Below are 22,171 nucleotides of genomic sequence, written 5' to 3'. Positions count from 1 at the left end.
ACTGCACTGTTTATCTTAAGGTGGCTTTGACAGGCCTTCAGCACTGCTGAGTGAAAACAGGCAATGTGGGTGAGATGAGGTTTTACCCCCAATTCCCATGTTTATCCAACTGACAGAAACATACTTTCTCATGTGGCCCACCTGTCCCGGTGATGTCCTCTCTACATGGCTTGTTTTCACTGTCGTAAAAGCATGGAACAACACTCCGCAGGATCTTTCACTCCACTTATGACCCCTTAGCTCTGCCTACACATAAAAGCCCCTACACCTCATTAGACGCTGTCTAACCAAACATTTTGGGGGACTCTGAGAACAGCTGCTGTACAGACATTTCTTCTGTTTGCATGAGATATTCAAACCGCTGGGTGCTGCAATGATGTCCCTGTGCAAACAGTGCATTGCTAAGGTTTTATTCTTGAATATTTTAAGAACATGGTGGAAAACTAGCACTGCACATCAAGCTGATGGTGACATCATCATGCTTTGAGGATGCATTTCTTTAGCGGGGACAAGGAAGTTGGTAAAAGTTTAGCGGATTCTAATATCTGAACGTCAAACTGTTATTTTTGGGATGTACACCGAATCGGGTACGGAATTAGAAAGAAATTGTGACTTTGTGTAGACTACTGGTAACAAAGAGCTTAAAGATCCAATGTGAAGTTGATTTTTTTGGTGTGTGTGTTTTTTTTCCTTTTATCTATCCTTTTGCAGTATTGTGGTTTTCCATATGGTACAATAAATGTTAATCCAGAAACATTAAAAGTTGCCTTTTGTGGAAATTTTAGTCTGGAAAGGTTGATTAGAAACCCTGTAAAGAAAACATACTAATAAAAACTACAATCCTGAAAGAAAACACACGCCTGATATTATGCTTTACAAACAGATGTCAAACGACATGTAAAACTAATGTGGGATTTAACAGGCTTTATCCATAGCTTTTTGTGCATGTCATGCCTATTTAAAGAGTGGACAGAAATGATTAACCATCAATAATCTCTATTCTCCTAAAAATTGTTCTGAAAATTGGAAAAAGGTTTGAACCCTGCTTTTGTCTCTTCTGTTGCATTATCAGTAGGGAGTAAGAAGCAGAAATTCTGAGACTCCTCTAACCTCAGAAGATTTAACAGGGAAACAGTTTCTGGAGCAGTTCAGATAGATTTTCTTGATGGATTAAAGTTCTCACTGTGTTTCCTGCCAAAGGTATTTGGGCTGTGTCCTGCAACGATTTCACATTTTCTGTCTGCTTGGCGTCTCTTATCAGTTGATTTACTAAACACCTCAGAGAACCGGTGAAAATGAAAACCATTTGTTTGGCTCTTTGCATCGTGTCTTTCTGTGAAAGAGATACTTTTCCCCCCTCATATTAAAGAGATGAGATTTTGCACAGGTCCTTTTTTTTTAGGTACAGTGCAGCCTCAAATCAATCTTAAACAAATATCAATATAATGTCATTTCTGGGGAGAGAGGTCAGAAGAATGCTGTGGTCAAGTTAAATTTCAAGTCTGGCAGTCAGAACAATTTCATAATTAAGAAGACATTTCACATAATTGCATTTCCCTTTGCTCTTGCTTAAGTGTTGCATCTTCTTTTAAATACCTCACACCTGACCCTGATGATTCCACTCAGAGCACTAGTGTCTCAGCTCAGGGTGGCTGACAGCTGATTTATCTGATTGAAATGAGACCCATTAAACTCTGAACTATGATACAAAGACCACCTCAAATTAACCTTTTAACATTTGATGATATTGCAGTTTTCATGTTGTGTCAGTTATCACCAGCTGTTGAAGCTCCAGTCATTATATTGCAGAAATTATACTAGCTTAAACTTAGACCACTTGGTCTCTGGATGTCTTGCTTTTAATGTGCTACAGTGATCTGTAGAGATCAGCAGAGTCTATAGACTACGGTAAACATAGAGATATAAGCTAAGGTGCCAGCAGTTCATGAACAGACCACAACTTTTAAGATATTCTGTGTGGGACCACTTTCCAAATATCAATCGAACGGAGGCCATATTTAAACAATGCAGATACTGCATGTCATAGTGACTGGGATCATCTGTAGGAAAATTGATACCTATCAACTGTCTTTGTACTGTGTGTTTTATGTAACAATTATTTAGAAAATTTAAATAAAATAAAACAAAAATAATACAAGTTTTCCGTTTTACAACATTATAGAGTCACAAGCTTCCAGACAAAGTGGTTACAAATGCTTTGCAATCATTCATATATAGAAGGGCATATCCGGTTTTGATGATATTACTCAAATGTCTCCTTTTGTCTCAAATGAGGGTGATTAGCTTTTTTGCTGGCTCTAAAATATATAATTGACATTTAAACTTAAACATATTGTTATTCTACAAATAAAGTTGAAACCACATAAACATGAACTCACTGTATAAGAAAATATAGTAGCCATAAAACAAATCGTGTTTGTTCAGGTGTCATCAGCTCTGTTTTTCTGCCCTGGGTGAGACACAAATGCACACATATATCTTCCACCTGTCTTTGTTTATCTACCAGTAATTAGCACTCTCACTTCTCTGTACTAACACAAACCACATTGCTTGTGTCTGTGTTTGCAGGTGTTATCAGCACACATTCTGCCTTGAACCGCGAGGATAAACCCGAGCACAGCATCGAGGTCAGACTCCCGCATTTTCACTATCGTCAAACGTACACTGTAAATCAGAGGGGAAAAAACAAATCCAGCTAGTCTGTAATGCATCGAAATTTGAGAGAATCAATCAATCCATAACACGCCATGTTCTGCAGGCTGTTAAAGGCAATCTGCTGCCTGTTTAACCTCATATTTTTACTCCCACTTGTACAGAAAAGCAGCAGCCTTGTGTGTAGAAAACATGCCATCATGTTGGGATGTTTTAATCTGCTGTAGGGAGGTGTGACAGCAACAGCAAGGTGTCCTTTTAAAGCTACTAAATATTTAGCAACACACTCAGAAATCCATCAGGGGGTACAATTTCTACTTACAGGAGCAGCAGATGTTCAAGTTAACTTTTCTTGATTGGAAAAACCTTTTCTTTTAGTATTGATCAATAGCTTCTGAGTGACTCAAGCTATAAATACAATCTTTTGCCTCCTAAATTAGAAATCCTCCTTTTTTGGAGTTTACACAACAGATTATTGAGTTAGCCAAGGTTTATTCATTGAGCTTTTATTTTGAGCAAAGAATGAGGTGCTGAAATCCATTATTGCTGCTAGATGATCAGTATTGTTACCAATAAATAACAAGTAACCATTTAACATTTAAATGTCTTGTAAATGTTCCCATATTTCTGTTTAATTTATGATTAGCACAGCCCCTAACTTACATTTAACTGTATACAAGTTGTTGTCTGTCAATTACACATGCAAGCATAATTATACTATGCATTGTAAATATAAAAACAGAAACAGCTGAGCACATAGAAATAGCTTACATTCATAATAAACATTTAAACATTTTCTAAACATTTCAAATTTGAATAAATGTGAAAACATTAAACTCTGCTCTTTTTCACTCTCAGGTAATCGTATCAGACAACGGGTCTCCATCATTGCAGTCAACCGCCACTGTTGTCATCCAGGTCCTGGACGCCAACGACAACCGGCCAAAGTTCACAGACAAACTTTTCCAGGTCAAGTTGCTGAAACAGCACAAACATGATGGTAAACAAGAGGTATGCAGGGTGGTCGCGCGAGATGACGATGAGGGCTCCAATGCTGCCATCACCTACAAACTGCAGGATGGCGCCGATGAGCAGTTTCAGATCGACCCGCTGACAGGAGTGGTGACATCTCATGGAGATTTCTGGCCAGGGAACTACAGCATTCTCACAGTAGGTATCCCATGTTATTAGTATGGTTAGGAACTTTTCAACCTTTTAATTATCAGAGTTTAAATTTCAGAGTACAAATGTTTTATAAATACAAATATGGTCTAGTAACTAATTACCTGACATCAAATTAACCCCCTTCACTCTGATACCACTAAACAGATTTCATTGCAAAACTCACAGAATTAGTAAATATATGTTTTATACATTTAGATTTTTATTTGTAAAAACACAATTAAAAACCTTGTATTATTTCCTTTCGCTTCAATTGTTACAATAAAATATGAGATGCGTAGTCTGCAGTACCAATCTGGGAATCATCAGGTCCAAGTTAGGAAAACTACGATCTTTTTCCAACTGTTGCTCAGTCAACACTCAAACTACTAGCAACAGAGGCTACTGAATTTCTCAGTGTTTAATGCATTCAAACAATGTAGCAGCAATTTATCTAACAATGATTAAAGTCTGTGTATAACAGATGTAATGAGATGCTAAGATGTGCAAGGAGTGTTTTAGGTGATTTTTCTGGTATTGAACTGAGATCGTGCATAATTACATAAGCATAACACCATTGAACGTACTCTGTCATCACTCTGTATCGTCAAGGTAGGATCATTGTTTACCTAGCTGCTAAGCAGAAAACATCAAAAAGGTGTTGTATTTTTCACTTTAACTAAAAGGACACCTAAAAAAGTGGAACTATTTACAGCATTGATTCTAGATTCTTTCAAAATTCTGACTGATAGAGTAATCAGAATGATTATTTGCAATTAACAACTAATCGATTGTTACTTTGTTTAGTTGTAAAGCTATAAAAAATGTTGACTTCCACTCCATGTTCAGTGTTGATAAACCATTTCAAGGTCTGGATAAGTATGGCAACTGAATAAAGATCCCGGAAGTACATTTTCTTCATTACAGAAACAGAAATATAGCAAATTACTTAATTTCAAATTAATTTTGTCAAACTTCCAGGCTGCTGTAATTTTACCATACTATGACCGAAAGATAATTTGTTTCTTAACATAAGATGGGATTTTTCCCCTAGAATTATCAAATACCAGCATATGCAGGTGACATATTTTTGAGTGAGTTAGGTCAGATTAAAGCAGGAACATCTGACGTCTTAAGCAGGAACATCTACTGTAAACCAGGCACAAGAAAACAACCTTTATCATGAAAAGTAATCTAATCTTGGCATTAAGGTAAATAAATGCAGATGTCTCCATAAGGACACAGTAATTTCTCATCACTCTTCAGATCTTTCCCAGTTTTCTGTGATCTATTAAAATCCAGGTCATCATCCCAATATTCATGTTTTCTTTTCCAGTATACACATGGGAGTCGATCACTTCTAACAATTTTCAGTATAAAAAAGTGTTTTCCATTATTTTCTAGATCAAAGCCACCGATCAGGGCAGCCCCTCACTCTCGTCTACAACTCGTCTTGACATTGAGTGGGTCCACCGTCCACCACTGTCCAGCAAACCAATTACATTCGATGAGCCTCACTTCAACTTTGCCGTCATGGAGACGGAGCTTGTCACTCACATGGTGGGCATCATCATGATGGAGACACATTGGCCGTTGCTGTGGTTCGACATTGTAGGTGAGTGAACATATTTAAATTCTCAGCAGAGTATCGATCAGAGCAGCAGAAAAACAGAATAGACTTTGAGCTCTAACGAAGAGTAAGCATCTCAGAAATGAGGGTAATGATCTTTAAAAGAAGACAAACAAGGTTTAAAAATACTATTAATATTTATTTCTACAGGCAGCTAAATTTGACGAGAAAGAATAGAAAACAAACCACATGAAGCTCCTGAAACGAGGATACACCGATTACCTAGTAATGACTCCTCATAGATCACAGCGAGTCTTTCTGGCTCTTGCTCTGCTTGATGTTAAGCTGCTGCAGCTGGACGGAAATTGTATTTGACATTCAGTGTATAGCAACTTCTGCCGAAGTGCTGATTTGTGGAGCTGCGGTTTGTGCTGCAGAAAACAAACAGCTCACAATCATCATCCATCTTTATTAACTGCCATATAAATCAGTATAGGGTATTTTCTAAAGTTCAGCAAATTGCTGTAATGCTAAGTAATGTTGGAACCAACGTGTGAAAGGGAGAAAATCAGCTCTTACTTCACTGTTTCCAGGAGTTATTATAGTACTGTTGTTATTATTATTTTTTTTCTGTCTAGTTCGAAACTTTTGGGATTTCCAGAGTTGTGCACTGAAATTATATTTAATACAGAAAACTTAATATGGAACCCCTGGAAATTAAGGCTCATTCTGCTTCATTTTGTTGAACATTCAACAGCCACAACTATACACTTAGAAACTATTTTTCTGTGTCATGTGTCTGTGCTCAGATACAAGAGCTTAAAGACTCTAATAATTCTAAATAAAATCTAATTCAATGCACGGTTTGTGTTGTTTAATTATACTTTTTATTTTACGAGGTTAAGATGTATTTTACAATTGCAAAAACATGTAATTTCTTTTTATTTCCAAAATAATGCACAATGGTCACACATAAATACAAAAATACAATTATGGGTATTCAAGTGAATCCCAAACTCATAGCAACTCTAGCAATCTTGTCAGTACAAGACATCATGTTTTTTTGTTTTTTTTTACTGGAGATGCCTCTTCAGTGTCTCTTTCAGCAGGATAATGATGCAAAAACATTTGGAAATAGATCACCAGACAAAAAAAATAAAATACTTTCTTCCATAGTCATGGCAGAATTAAAGAGTTGTTTGGGTTAAGACGGTAGAGGTAGATGGTATAGGTCTTTGTGTTCAGCTGTATCACCAGGTAGTTTCTCACTGTGAGGGAAAATCAGCAGCAATCATTGTCTCATCAACTGCCAGGTCACTAAAGGTGGGAAATATTCATGTTTCCTTCTCCTTCTACTTCTTCTCTTCTCTTCTCTTCTCTTCTCTTCTCTTCTCTTCTCTTCTCTTCTCTTCTCTTCTCTTCTCTTCTCTTCTCTTCTCTTCTCTTCTCTTCTCTTCTCTTCTCTTCTCTTCTCTTCTCTTCTCTTCTCTTCTCTTCTCTTCTCTTCTCTTCTCTTCTCTTCTTCTCTTCTCTTCTCTTCTCTTCTATTCTCTTCTCTTCTCTTCTGTCCTTTGCCTCTCACTCCATTCTGCCTTGAACATTGCTGTCATTTCCTCTCAGAAAATGAAAGGTGTGAAAATATTCCTAGCTGAGGAGGAAAAGAGCCAACCGGATGTCTCCGGAAGTGTTTCTGAGAGTCGTTTTCTTTGAGCCTCACAGGAAGACATTTCAGTGTTTGCCAGTGCTTTCCTGCCAAGCGAGGCAGCATGTGACTAGAAAAGGCTGAAAGCTCCTCCTGTTCAGTTTGCTGTTTAAACCTCAACCAGTGCCAGAACTCAGCAGATAACAACAAAGACTCCATGCTTCCCACAGAGGAAACTCTGCTGTCTGTGAGCTGCTGACATTTGCAACTGACATTTATTATGTCACAAAGAGGACCCCTAACCGTGAGGAATGATACCTATGGACAACAGCACTAGAAATAGATAAATATGCATGATATTTATTCATCCTATTGGTTCATTTTAGATAAGTTTTTCTTATTATTGAAGACAGAGACCGTTACTCTAAAAAAATATAATTCAAATAATTAATGACGCCCATTTATTTTTATGTAATGGTCTATTTAGTTTTGTTCTGCACCTTTACTTTGTGTTGGTGAAGTAACCTTGCTGATCTGTATAAAACAGACAGTAATTCTTACTTTTGCAACACATTTTTAGGTGTCTAAAATCCATTCAAAAACATCTCTTATTTAAACATCCTGTTTAGATTAGAGAATATGCTTCGCAAAAAAACTAAAGAAAACTTTGCTTGAACAGTTCTCTCATTGTTGTAACAGTGCTTTTTGGCAATACACCATTGGGAAGTCTGTTTAATTATTTTTAAAAAGTCCCCAATTATTAGGAAACTGTATTTGTGGAATGAGTAATAGAGTTGAGTATGTGGTTAAAATACTTGCTAAAATAATCTCTACCGATGCCAACAACTTATTCTGCTAATTTTTTATTTATTTTTTTGACAAAACATGCTAGCAATTGAACAATTTATTAATTTAACAAATATGAGCCTTAGCGGTTTGTGTTAGAACCATCACAACCACAACAACCTGCCATCTCCTCTTCATGCCGGTTATCAGCTCAGTCATTCTACAATCAGTGTTTGTCCCAAGCCAGTGAATATTGTTGTGTTGGTCAAAGGGGTTGAGGTCAGGACTGCAGGTTGACCATTTTATTCTCTCCTTCCCCAATTCATCAGGTAGTCTCTGAAAAACTTGGAGGATATAGTTAGTTTGGTACCATAGAGTGGAGATACCAGATGCCACTGGTTGCAGAATCTCATCTCAATGTCAGTATTGAGATTTCTTCCAGTGATGAGAAGTTTTGGTTTTTTTGGTGAGAAGATGCTCCCCCACTTCAACAAAAGCTGTCTGGCATTGGTAGAAAATGCATTTTCAATACAAATGTGGGAGTATTCAAGGGAACATAAACAGGCGTTTCAGTGGTATAAGATTTATTGCTAAGAAAACAATGTTACAACTAAGTGATAAGTAAAAAAACACAAATTGCCTTCCATGTTTTGGTGAGCTTATATTACTCAGTGTCGTCCACATTGGGCAGCCACATCCTGGGATGACGTGTGTTAACACAATGAAGTCCCCTTGTGGGACCCTGGAGTTACTCACACCACACTTTACAACTTCTTGACGGCTTGGCTTCGACTTGGCCAAGTAGCATTGGGGGTTTGCCCTGTCCATTCGGTTAGACAATTGGCTTTTTTTATTTATTATTTATCATTTAAAGCAATATTAACAAACGGCAACATAAAAAATAACAGTTGGCAAGTACTACTGTCAATATATGGAGTCAACATTTAATCTGAGTTTTCAGACTGAATTAACCATGAAACTACAACAAAAATTCAAGCTTTCTGAATCCTCCTTACCATTCTATAGACTAACATTAAATTAGTTTTTCTGTTTCTAATGTCTACAATTTTTTTTTTTTTTTTTGAAACGTTGCAATTGAATTACAAATATGAGTTGGAATTTGTTGTTGTTTTAGTTAGTGTTAGTTTGTTGATTTTATTACATAAAGGTAACTTGAATGATGAGATGATAAAAGGTAAAAACTGTTTTGTTGTGGTGGCCAGAATCTGCAGCAGCTTTGACAGTTTGGTTTTGAAAGTCAGAGCTTAGGTGGTTGTTGTGTTACTGGACATTTGTGCATTATCATCTTATTACCTCTGGAATTATCACTTTTGGCCTGTCATCCGTCAAATCAACCAGTTCCCCCACCTCCACCCTCCTCTTAAATTGACGTTTGTGCCACTATCACAACATGACAGGACAGGCTGTCAAATTTCTGTTTTATTTCACTGCGTTCTGATTGCTCTGCAGTCGTGTATCTCTGGCCTTCATCTCGGCGCTGGCATACGAGGGCTGTTGTGTCAGAGGATTCCTTTCCCAGGCTGATATAATCCAGTATTTATTGCCCTATTTTGCCTTTCTCCTCTCCAACGGCAGAACACTGATTTTTATCTCTGTTCCGTCGCAGCCTGATAACTCACAGGGACAATGAAGGTTTCCTTAGTTGTCAAAATAACTCAAACCAGGGGCATTTTTAGAACATTGAAACAATGGGGCTGTAGTCCAAGCTCTAAATAGTTTCATTTTCATAAGATAGCGTCCCAGTTTATAATTCATTTAAAATAATAAAGGACATGTACCAAGTCTCTGCCTAGGCCTGCATTTGTTCTAATGTAAGTCATTGTGAAAAAAGGTTTTGAAAATTATTACTTGCTTTTAATATTTGTTAGTTGTTGAAGTGAAAGATGAAGAGAGGCAGAGTTTAAGATTGATAAAAAGAAAACATTTTACTGAAGCAGATAATGACATATTTTGAGATATTTGGAAAAAAAAAAAGTCTGCTCAGTCAGTCTGACAAAAGTTGGTCTTAAGCTCAGAGGAACTGTGTTTACTGTGGGTCAAAAGAATGTGCTTTTTGTCCTCATCTATATAAATGACTATTTTAAATTTTACTCTCTCATCAAAGGATTCTATTCTTGAGGGCCAGTGCTCATACTTCAATTTCAAAAAAGGAAACTGGTATAAAGTTTCTTTAATTAAATGCTAAGATCCTAAAAACACATTTATTTATTTTAATTATACTGACAGCTTTCCAAACATTTGATACCAATTTTCCCTTCTTTCATGAACCTGTTATGTTTTGCTGTCATCTTTTTAGCCTTTCATTCCACTATGAAGAAACTATTTTCATTTGTCCTGCCAAAAATAATAAATAAAATATTTTACAAAAAAGTCTGTTGTTCTCCAATGAGCATGTGAGCCATTAATGCAGTCTTTAACAGTAAACACCCTCTGTACAGAAAAAAGTCTTAACTTTTACTGTTTAAAATGCACTGCCCCTTTCTTGTACTCTTATCTTTTGTTCAGTATCAGTAAATATTACAGTTATTAATTACGGTATAAAACGACATGCATTGTCTTGTCTTGAATAAAACTGTGTCCTTGTTTTATTAGTTTAGTTTATACAATATTACATATTACATGTTACAGTTTGAGATGGCTAAAAACCTTTGTGCTGAGGTTTTTTGCAATCTCAAACTGTATCCTGCTAAGGATATAGTGTGAAATATGATTTTTTTTTTCCCTCTACTTACCTAATGTGGCCTCTTTTCACTGGAATTCTAATTTCCCCTCGGGGATCAATAAAGTACCTTTGAATTTGAATTGAATTGAATTGAATTGTATTATTCAGAAAAATAAAACAGTAATTGATGGCACACTTGTCATTAATTGTTGTTGTTTATTGCACCTTTAAACAACCTAGAGCTGCATGTTTTGGTCAGCAATACAAATATGAAAGAGAAGAGGGAGGCAAACGTTTGCCTCTTCTCCTCCATCTTACTGGCACCAGTTGAAGTAATAGATTTCCTGTTTATTGAGCAACGCATTTTTCTGTCCACTTGTAGACCTGCACTGGCTGCAGCAATTAGGTAACATGAAAAGCCTTTTAATCTGTTTAGCAACTTTAGGGTTAAATGCTTTTATTGTGATTGAACAGAAGGACCAGATATTTTCACATCATGATGCACATCCAACTCATAGAGAGGGCTCCAGCTCTTTTCTGTCACGGTCAGGCCATTTAACTTTAACTGTAGCTGAGGTGAAAGTCCCTCTGCTCTCCGTCCTTCATTATGACCCTGATGATGCTCATTAGTGAACCTTTATGTCATTCTTGCTGGGTGAATAAGTCATTAGCTGTAACTTATGATGAGTCCATTCTGCACAGCATTCGGGTTTTATCGCTAACTTCAGCCTGGTTTATGCTGCTCTACTTCCATCTGTTGCTGGGTACACACACACACCTGGCTCCCACTCCCCGCTTGGATCCATGGCTGCTCTGAAATGAGTCGTCTCCCCTATTGTCGCCCTGTTCAAGGCACTCAGTGTAACTTTCCAGGGAATTAGCGAGGCAGGCCGACAGCTCTGGATTGAACTGACAAATTGCCAATACAGCCCTGCCTGTGTGCATAGTTGCGCAGTTGCGGAATTCAATAGAAACAAATCTGACTGTTCTTAAATAAAAATGTAAAATCTAAAGTCATTTTGGGGCGTAATGCATATTTTTGACCGACATGTACTTCCAAACGTCTTGAGATCCGGGGCAACTCAGAAAACATCCGGACCTGGAGCCCCGCCTGACTCCAATACCACCCGTGGTTGTGTTAAAAACAAATGGTCTGTGACACAAAATGGAATTGCAAGCACGGATGGTGACATAGCTGTTTGTGGACGGATGTGGGCCTCTGCTAGGTTCACTGGACTGGGATACCTGCTGGGTGTGCTGTGGTCAATATGAGGGTCAGGATCTGCAGAGACAGAAACAGGATTAGTTTAATGTTGACAGACTCTTTAGGGGCGGAGGTCACAACCATAAAGTAAAAATCATTCCATCACTTTATGTTTTGGGGTGGATTTTCAGCCACATTCCTCTGCAGTTCTTGGAGATAAATCCAGAGAAATGCATTCCAGATGAAGACATGGATCAGGTGTTTAAAAACAGACCTGTCCTGATCCTGACATCTTGGCCAGCTTTTGGATTCATTGGGGTTGTTAGATGTTTAACATCATGGGAAGTATACATATATTAATCTTTGATTTATTTCTGATTGTGTTGTTTCAGCATAGGTTGCTTCAGCTTTTCAGGGCTGTAAAGAAAATTTAAATTTAAACAGGACAAGGAAACAGAGCGGAATTGAAACCAACAACCTTATTTGCTCTTTAAACTGATTTTGGTCAGTTTAAAGAGCAGTAAGTCAGAAACTTTGTTGTTAAACCTTAAAATTCAATATCAATTGGAACTCCTATCTGGTTTTACTGAATCGAAATAATTAGAATCTGAATGAGATCTGTGTTTGCTTGAAATTTACTTAAGCTGTACAATAAATTACATTTACTCTTTTTCACTCATAATGAACTATCTGGTTAATGGATGTCAGAAACTGTAATGGGATGCTGACAACCTAACCTTTGAAACATCTTTAGTCCTTTATGAACTCTGAAGACTTTTAATTCAAAAACTGATCGATCTTTGATTCTGACACTCAGCTGGACTCCAAGCCCCTTTTAAAGAAAACAACTGATCCAATGAGAGAAAATTATGTTCTCACAGCAGGAGAGTCGATCTGATTCCTTGTTTACGAATCGAGGGTAACATGGCGATGTTCCTCCTCCTCTCTTGTGCTGAGTCGTTCAGGCAGTTCAGGAAACCTAGAGCAGACCCTGAAGCAGACAGATAACAGGTTTAGAAATTAAACCCACCGGCTTTTTGTCACAGAGGAATTACAGGAGGAGGATGCAGTTGAAAAGGTTGTTTGTCTCCTGGTTATTTTGGCTCAATCTCCTCGACTTACCCTGCAGGGAAGATCTAATGCAAACTTAGCTGTTCTGGTGGGCTGTTTGATTTTTTCAGACCCCAGAAAGAGATTTTTAGTGGACTGAAGAGCATCCTGTGGTTAATCCATGATTTTCAGTATTTTAAAAAAAGCCTATAACAACTAATAGATGTGAGCCTAACGTTGAGTCTACTCAAGCACAAACTAAGAACTAACCTTTGATAAGGAGATTGAATCTTCTTTAATGTCAATGAACTTTTAGGCTATTTTTAAACACTTTAAACCTATGGATAAAAAAAAACAGGAACTGTTCAGTGATAAGTTTAAGGATTAGGTTAATTTGCTTTAAATGTATACTACCAGTTTATGTAGACCAGCAGAGACAACAGACAATGTTGGAGTTAGATACAATCTTTTTTGATGTTATGAGCTCTGGGCCTTTTGAAGGAATGTCCTAAATGGACAGACAGAGATTCTCTGCTGTCCTTGCTGTCCTTTCCATTTTCACATGCAAACCTTTACAGTGGCTTGCAATGGCTTCAACTTTCTCACTTGTTGTCACCTTACAAACTCAAACTTTATTGTATTCCATTGGGATTTATATAATGGACCACTACAGTGTGTTGAAGTAAACAGGTCATGGCCATCAACATGAGAAATAATGAGAGAAGAGTTAAAAGGCCTAATGTAACTTGGTATGAGCTGCAAAGATTCACAGATCTGGTGGGGAAATATGTAAAAAGAACAACTATTAGTTGTACACTCCATGAATTCGGCCCTCATGAAGAGGGGCAAGAAGAATGACATTATTATTACTTCTTAGTGTGAATCATCTTACTTAGTGGTGTTGCAGCTTCTGGGACATTTCATAAAAGGTGTGATTATAACAGATCTTGTTACTTTATTTCACTAATATGCTTTGAAGGTAAACCAGAATGAACCAAAAATTTTTTTAGGCTTCATAGCAACGGTGGTGGATATTTATGGTATGGGCATCCCAATTTTCAGGTTTTTTTTCTTATTGTTTCAGTATATTGCTTTGTCATTTCATTTCAGTAATATGTACTACTTTGTGCAGATCTATCACATAAAATAAGATTAAAAATCATTTCAGTTACAGGTTGGAAAATATGTAAAAGCAGTGGGGTGATTACTTTTGCAAGGCACTGTATCTAACGTACTTTGTCAGGACACTGTAGGACAGCTCCTTGATTTAAAAAAATGTATCTGAAATGTAATGTTTTTTTGAACCATTCATCCTTATTCTTTTTCTCTTATCTACAATTTTAAGAGAATTTAATAACTTTAACAGAAATAGCTTAAATCTGCTGGTCAGACTAGGAAACCTTCAATACACACATTTTGTTTTCTATTAATATTTAAATTAACTTTTTGTCCTGGTGTGAGATATGCGTTGTCTTCATTGTGTCCTGTCTGTATTTCAATCTGCTGAGGTAAATCTGAGAATTATCTACGAGATGACCGATGGGCTTGAAGCTGCTCAGCTTAAACATTTAGAGGATTAATGGAAGGGTAGATGAATACAAATGTGAGTGAGAATCCTGCTCTGCTCATTTTCCTTCCTTTGAATCATTCTTGAAGCTCACACGGTAGTGAAAGATGCTTTTTGTATGGCTGGCTCGAGGAGCATATCCCCCAACCATGGCAGTAACATCAATTTTGGCTGGAGTGGACCAGTAAAGTGAAAATTGCCTCCACAAAACATATTCTTCTTTGTTGGCTGAGTTTACAGGTTGTGATATGCAGATGTGTGTCCAGTCTTGAATGGCTTTCACAAACAAACCAAACAGTTGGTCTGGTTTCAGGTTCTAGATGGTTTCAGCTTGATTATCTTGTTGTAACTGAAAAATACACCTCTGTGAGGTCCAAATATGGTTGAGTCTGGGTCAAACAAGACTTTGACCAAGTGTGATTGATGATAGTTGTGAGAATAAAGAGGAAAAGGAAGATTGTTTTCATACAAAACTAAAATGATTGTTGTCTTCATACCGGCATGATATAAATTACAAATGTTGATATAATAAACACCATCTGGCTGAGTAGCCGTGAGGTTTTCTCTCTCTCATATGTGCACATATGAGAGAGAGAAAGATGAAGCAAGACAAATCAAGGGGGGTGCAGGGTGAAGAGGGAGGGGTAGAGCAAAAAAGAAGATAAGAGGTAGAGAGGTGATGGAGGAAATTAAGAGGAGAGATGAAAGCAGATGGTGGGAGTGAGTCAGAAAAACTGGAGATTAAAATCACAGTATGTTTGATTTTTACGAGATCTATGACAAAGAAAATAAGCCCACGTACAGATAAGTCCGGGAACATCTGGGATTAAAACCGAACAGCAAATACTGTGATACAAATTAAAATAAAACTCTTTTATACACCTGATGGTGACTAAAGTGGCAGAAACAAGAGCAGAAACAGGTGGAGAAGATTTTTGGTTTTTACCACTGTCCATTAAAATGCACTGGTTTTTTTAAAGCATTTGTTAACATTACATTGCTTCACAACACGCAGCCCAAGATGACCAGTAATCACTCAACACATTCTGAAACTCATTAGATTCAGTCAGATGGGCATACTACAGAGCTGTGTCATTTGCTGTTACAGATTTCAGGTCAGTTTTGCCAAAACTATCAGGCAAGAAATAGTCTTTCAGTCCGATGGGGTGTTACAGTTGGTGAGCCCTAGATCAGTGCTTTAATGCATCCCATTTACAACAGTTAAAGCTACAGTTTGATGCAGGAACTATGCAGAATGACTTACAGAGACTTCTTTTTCTCTCTTATTTGATAAGTAACTGTTAGCCGTGCAGCTGAGCTCTGGGTACTTCATTGGCTCTGATTGGAGGATAGCAACTTTTAGACCACTAATATTCTCAGGTGGGGCTGACAGTGCCCAACAATTCCAATTTATAGAACTGTCCTTTTGACTGCGATTGACCATAAGATGTCAATTTTTCCAATCTGTACCAGTTAACAAAGGCTTTCCTAAGCCACCCACCAACCCACATTTTGTGGCTGTGGGGCTTGTAGACATTTATATGAAAAATATTCAGTTTACAAAGCTCTTGCTTTAATAAAATATTTGATGATTGCTGTTAATCATGCTTGTAGAGTTCATCAATGCTGCCACATTACCTCCAATAAGTCATTAAGACCTTATTTATTTTGAGTAGTGTTGACAAAATTGTTTTTCAGAAGATTATTGGCATGTTTCAGATGTTTGGAGTGATAAATTGTAGAGTGCTGGACATGGCTGACCAGAAACAAAGAGTGTTGTTAAATTCAAGTTACACAACTCAGAAGTCTACATTTCTTTTAGATTTCTCCTTGTCCTGTCTTTGGTGGTATTTAGACACAGCAGCTGTGACCTTTAAATGACTTTTAAGAGGCAGGGTGTGCAAAGGAAATCTTTGGAAAATTGCTACCTGCTCTGTTTTACTGTAACCCTACAGCATGAAATATCACAGCAAGGGGTATTTTTTAAAAGTTTAAAACCTCAGTGATAGGATCAGGAGCTCCATCATCAGGAGGGCAGCTCAGGGTCTGTTTCAAAAGCAGTTGGAGTTGTCCTACTGGGAGTAGACCTAAAGTTTGCTGCAATATATTACTTCTGGCCAGGAAATATGTTAGGACCACCCAGATTGGGCTGGACAGTGTAACTGGGGGAGATTTTTGGGTATCCCTCCTAGGCTGATGAGTTGTGCAACATGATCTCCGATAAGCGGAAAACAATGGATGATTGTGAAACTTGCTTGCTAAAAAAAACCTTCACTGCAATAAAACATTTTTTATCAGTTGAAATATGTTTTAGCCCAGTATAAGATTAAACTTTTAATGTAAAAAAAATTGTCTTTTTTACCTCTCAAGCAAAAAAGATTAGATTGGAGTTATCTAATGTTATGTTCAGTTATGGTTAAGACCAACTAGAACAAAGATTTATTGTGCCTTTTTTGAAATCACAAATATTATATCACCATGTAAATCTTTCTGCAGTAGTTGATTAAAACATGAGTGCTTATTTTTTAACTTTTATTCTATGAATCCTTAACTTCCAACATAAAATCTAAGGGAGCTACAATGTCATTCTGAGACTGAAATTGGCTGCATTAAAGTCCTGTGTTGTTCAAGCAGAAGCTGCTGCATTTAAAGTGTTTATTATGTGAGTAGCTGTTTATGGCTTACAGAAAGAGAAACGACAAGACAAACTGTTTAAACAGATCACTCATTTGCATATTTGTTTTAACGCTGCATGCCTTTACTCACATGCTTCTGCAACTTAAAAATATAGCATATTAACAGTTTAAGATTGCTTAAGCATCTGATAAGCGTTAATCTGTTAATAAACTGGACTTTCTGGATTGTTTCTCATGTCTAAACAAGTTTTAACTTTGGGAACTCTCAACAACCAATGCTTTCAGTTTACACCAGTATGATCCATCTGTTGAGTAAAGGCATTTTTAAAAACTCATAAGATAAGACCTTTAAAAGAAATCTTTCACTAATGTATGCGGTGTTGAAACTTCACTCAAATAATTTAAAAACTGTTAATTTTTGTCGTTATCAACAGAGCATCTAAAACTACATTACTTTCCCAAAGATCATTCAGTAGAATGTCTGTAACAAAAACTAAATAAATTCAAAGTTAACTTTTTACAAATAAACAGCAGGCTGGTTTCTCACCTCAGTATGTAGAGAAAATTGTAGGAAAATGTTAAGGACTTCTGCTTCTTCAAACTTATAATTTTATGACAACCCATCTGCTGAGGTTTTCTTATTAAACAGTCAATTCTTTATTTAGTTTAACCAGTATAAGACCTGTATAAGACTGCCAGTAAAATATTTTCTGCAAATGGGCTCATATTTATTACCACTGACTGAAATGAGTTAAATGTGCAAGATGAATTAGATGCAGAAGCATCATCCCTAAATGTTTGTTCTGACTCAGACTGATGTTGAAGGAGTTATAGCAGTTTAAAAGAGAGATATTATTTATAGCTCCAATCGAGAAGCCTGCAATTTGTCAGATACCAAGGGATAATGACATAAGCTTAATTCCTGCAGTCTGTCAGATATTGTGTCTTGAAGTTGGCTTTAATCATATCCGCTCATAATTTATCATCAGAATCTCCAAAAACATCTCATATGTCCCCTAGTGTCATTTTTATGTTTATTTCATAGCTTGACTATGTCTAAACCATGACTGAGGCCAACATAGGACCTGCACCAGAACAGTAGTGTTTCACCGGGAAACCATAGACCATCCTCAGATTAATCTTAGATACATTGGACAGAAAGGCAGACAGATAGAAAATCTTCCTTAGTTCCACCGTGTTTCTTTGTAAACTCTCTTTGACCACCTCCTCCAGGGTATCAAGCTTTGATCAGACCACAGCCTGTTTTGAATTTGTTTAGTCTGCTGGAATGCTTGGATAAAGTATATATAAAACTGAAGCATTCAGCTGCTTACATTTAAGAACCTGAGCCTTAACTGAAAGTAAAGCTGTTTCAACCCTTGTTTGTAGATTATTGTCCAGTTGAAACCTAGCATAAAAGATCTTAAGATAAAGAGTGGTTTCAAGTCCTATTATTGGTTCTTTTTTCTTAGCCGGCGATGAAGACAAAGACTTTGACATCCAGAGGAACTCAGGAACAATCACAATCGCCAGAAAGCTCAATGCAGCTCGGCACTCCAACTACAACCTGACGGTGGAGGTCACAGATGGGCACCATAGCGCCACTACACAGGTTAGAAAATGAATGAGAAGCAAATGACAAACAGCAAAGTGTTAAAACAAATTTAAAACAAATTAAAGTATTTTAAAAACATAAATAAAAACTGCCAGGTAACATTGAAGGTCCTTATCAATCTCAGCCTGCATAATAAAATCTGTCATTTTGATTCTGTTTGTGCTGTGATGTGCTCTGATCAAAGACATCTGGAACATTTTGTTGTATGACGGCTGAATTTATCTGTATCGTCTGCTCTTCCTGCTTTAAAAAAAGCAAAAAAAAATGTTTCTCCCCTACACGTGTAACAAGAAATGACAGTCAAACAGAATGATGCAAGCAACTAAAACTGAATAAAAGTGTCTTTGTTTGATTGATAGGATTATTCTTATAGCTACAGTTGTGCAAACCAACATAACTAAGTTTAAATATAACTAGATATCTTCATTTCATTCTCAAAAACTTTGGAATGTTTATTTGCAACTCTGCATTTAGATGCTGCACGTGATGTGTTTCTGAAGCCCTGTCTTCCATGTTTTATCTTCTTAAATTTTTTGAATCCCACCTCCAACCTGCAGGCCTACATCCGTGTGCTGGACATGAACGAACACCGGCCCGTCTTCCTGAAGTTGCTGTACGAGGTGAGAGCTGATATTTAATCATACCGTGAGTAAATCTTTCAGAAGGCATGCATGAGAGAAAATGAAGGGGATGTTCAGATGCAACCAGATGTCAAAACTAGCAGAGACATGTCAGCAGTCTATAATAATAGTTCTTTAAGAAAGTATAGAGTTTGGATAGTCAGTGGTGTTAATACGTCTTCTAAACAATACAGGTAAAAGTAAACACGTAAGAAAACCAAGATTCATAACCTGTTATTTTTTAAAAAGCATAATGTGGATTGTGATATTTTCGGCTGAAATTCTTGTCTACACTTTATCCAGAATTCCTATGACCTGTCTGGCTAGATGTTCTTACAGAAACCTGAAACGTTTGCAGTCCTGCTTTACAGTACAGGATCTTTGTGAATAGAGCCAGAAAGAGGTCAAAGGCTGAAAAAAAACACTTTTTACAAAAGCCATTAGAAATAAAATAAAAATAACAAAGTGAGGCATACTCAGTGGAGCAGTTTTTCATTTAAATAGCTACATAACAACTGTAGAGATTTCTCTTAATGAGGGACTCCCCTGAAAATATGTTTTAAGGATATTTTGGGGTTTGATAGATGTGTATAATTGGCGGCTTTTTGTTATGCAGTTTGTACATGTCAAAAACATGTATAAAGGTTTTGCTTCTGTGCTTTTTCAATATGCAGTTTAACAAAATAAGACAGATTGCTCCATTTAAGTGAGGCCTAAGAAAGCATTTGTTTAGTGAATTTGTGATGTTTCTTGAGTTAAACTGCAAATATAGGAGTAGCATTAGCATACAGTATATGAATTACCTAGCTGTGACTTTAAGAGGGTAGATGAAGGTTTTAACTCACTATATTCACCTTTGTTACCTTTATCATTTGTATAACACCTTTGTTATCATCTGGAGATGAGCTGACTTTTTCAGCTTGAGATTGTTTTACCTCTTCAGCCCTAACCTCTTCTCACCTTACTTCTTTATAAGAACCATCCAGAATCAAAACACAGTGAGTGTTCACAGACTGCTCTGTGATCCTCTATTCTTGTGTTTAAGGTGAGGGTCCCTGAAGACACGTCCCCGTGGAAGGACATCCTGCAGATCAGCGCTCAGGACAATGACACCAACAGCAAGCTGGTGTTCTCCATCCACAGCAGCCTTCATCCAGACAGCACCAAGTTCTTTCACCTGGACCCGAAGAGTGGCGTTCTGGTGATGAAGGATGAACTGGACTTCGAGATGATCTCTGTTCATACGCTCATCATTATGGTAATCATTTCATGCATAATTACAGAAAAACTATAAAAAATAAAAAAATAGAACAGATGGTAGACTTGTGGGCTTTAATTGCTAAAATTTATGATTTTATATTTAGTCATTTTCTACCGCTTATTCCATAGTGGGTCACGGGGTAGCTGGTGCCTATCTCCAGCAGTCTATGGGCGAGAGGCAGGGTACACCCTGGACAGGTCGCCAGTCCATCGCAGGGCGACACACATACAACCATACACACACTCATTCATACACCTAAGGGCAATTTAGAGTTACCAATTAACCTAACAGGCATGTTTTTTTTTTGGACTGTGGGAGGAAGCCAGAGTAAACGGTGAGAACCCACGCATGCACGGGGAGAACATGCAAACTCCATGCAGAAAGACCCCAGATCAGGAATTGAACCCAGGACCTTCTTGCTGCAAGGCAACAGTGCTACCAACTGCACCACCGTGCAGCCAATTTTATATTTATTTTGTTATAATTTAATTAGCTTTATTTCTAACAAAATACATGCTATTATAAGTTTAAAAACTCATAAAACAGCTAGTGTAGTTCAAAGTGTATTTGTTTTAATGGAAATGAAGAAATTATAGAGGCCATCTGTTGACTGATCAGCTGCATGGTTTAATCATAAATATATATAAACCACAGACACTGCATCATGCAACACTTTAGTGATTTTAAAACACACTTTTCATAACCTTGTCATCCCTACTCATAATTTTATGGATAGTTCTTTTCAGCAATTATTCATAATTCAAGGTGTTCTAAAAGTACAAATATTAAGGGGTTTTATTATTATTATTTAAATATTTTTTATTAGAATGTTTCAACGGGAAAAAAAACCAAAAAACATTAGAATCTCTTGAAATATGCTCAACAGCAGCAATTATTTATTTATTTTTAAAGTAAAACTTGTTTTCAATAAAATATACTATCAGTGTTAACCCCTTACCCGAAACATGTAAATACTAAACATTTTGGTTAAAAGAATTGCAAGACTTAAGACCTATACTGCAAAAGTAGTAAAACAAAGGCAAAAACAATGATTGATAACCTATTAATTATATTTATATTTATATAAAAACCATGCTACATTTGGTTTGAGAATGTTGCAGTCTTTTATCTCCTCACATGCTGCAATATTCATTGTCCTCTTCAGGTGCGTGACCAAGAGATTCCAGTGAAGAGGAACTTTGCAAAGGTGGTGATTCATGTAGAGGACTGTAACGACCACGCTCCAGTTTTCCTCAGCCCCCGTTATGAAGTCAGAATCTCTAATCTGGCCCCCTCTGGCTCTGAGGTTGTCCGAGTCAAGGCTCTAGACAAGGACATAGGGAGCAATGCAGACATCAGCTACTCGCTGCACTCCGGTGAGCTGCCCGGCTTATTTTTATATTTTATCTTTTACCTGAACACTTCCTCACATTCATTTAGTTATAGAAACTCACTCCTGGGAGCTGCCTCAGTCACCTCTGCAGTCTTTAAATGTCTCACACTTGGCTGTTTGGGATTGTGGTAGATCACTCATGATCACAGATCCTGGGAATGTGTGAGACAGAGAATGATGCTCAACAACAGCTGCTGCAATCGAACACTTTGTTGACTCAGTGTTTTTTTTTTCAGCAAACAACAGCCATCTTTGTAATTGTTTTATCTGAGATTCAAGCTTGTGAAGTAAAAAATTACCAGTGGTGTGA

The 22,171-nt window shown here is 37.1% G+C and overlaps 1 protein-coding gene across 1 annotated transcript in view; it reads left to right on the top strand.

The window, feature by feature from the left end:
- fat2 (FAT atypical cadherin 2) overlaps positions 1-22,171 on the top strand; it is a 138,786-nt gene that overhangs the window by 30,842 nt on the left and 85,773 nt on the right. Inside the window, exons 4-10 of the mRNA XM_047353683.1 lie at positions 2,590-2,648; positions 3,532-3,843; positions 5,239-5,449; positions 18,445-18,584; positions 19,145-19,207; positions 20,253-20,465; positions 21,634-21,844. Of these exons, the coding sequence (XP_047209639.1) occupies positions 2,590-2,648; positions 3,532-3,843; positions 5,239-5,449; positions 18,445-18,584; positions 19,145-19,207; positions 20,253-20,465; positions 21,634-21,844 (1,209 nt within the window). The remainder of the gene's footprint in view (positions 1-2,589; positions 2,649-3,531; positions 3,844-5,238; positions 5,450-18,444; positions 18,585-19,144; positions 19,208-20,252; positions 20,466-21,633; positions 21,845-22,171) is intronic.

The sequence above is a fragment of the Girardinichthys multiradiatus genome, chromosome 23, assembly GCF_021462225.1.
Source record: "Girardinichthys multiradiatus isolate DD_20200921_A chromosome 23, DD_fGirMul_XY1, whole genome shotgun sequence".
NCBI classification, from domain to species: Eukaryota; Metazoa; Chordata; class Actinopteri; order Cyprinodontiformes; family Goodeidae; genus Girardinichthys; species Girardinichthys multiradiatus.
The sequence above is the reverse complement of the archived record's forward strand: the minus strand, read 5'-3'. Positions and strand labels throughout refer to the sequence as shown.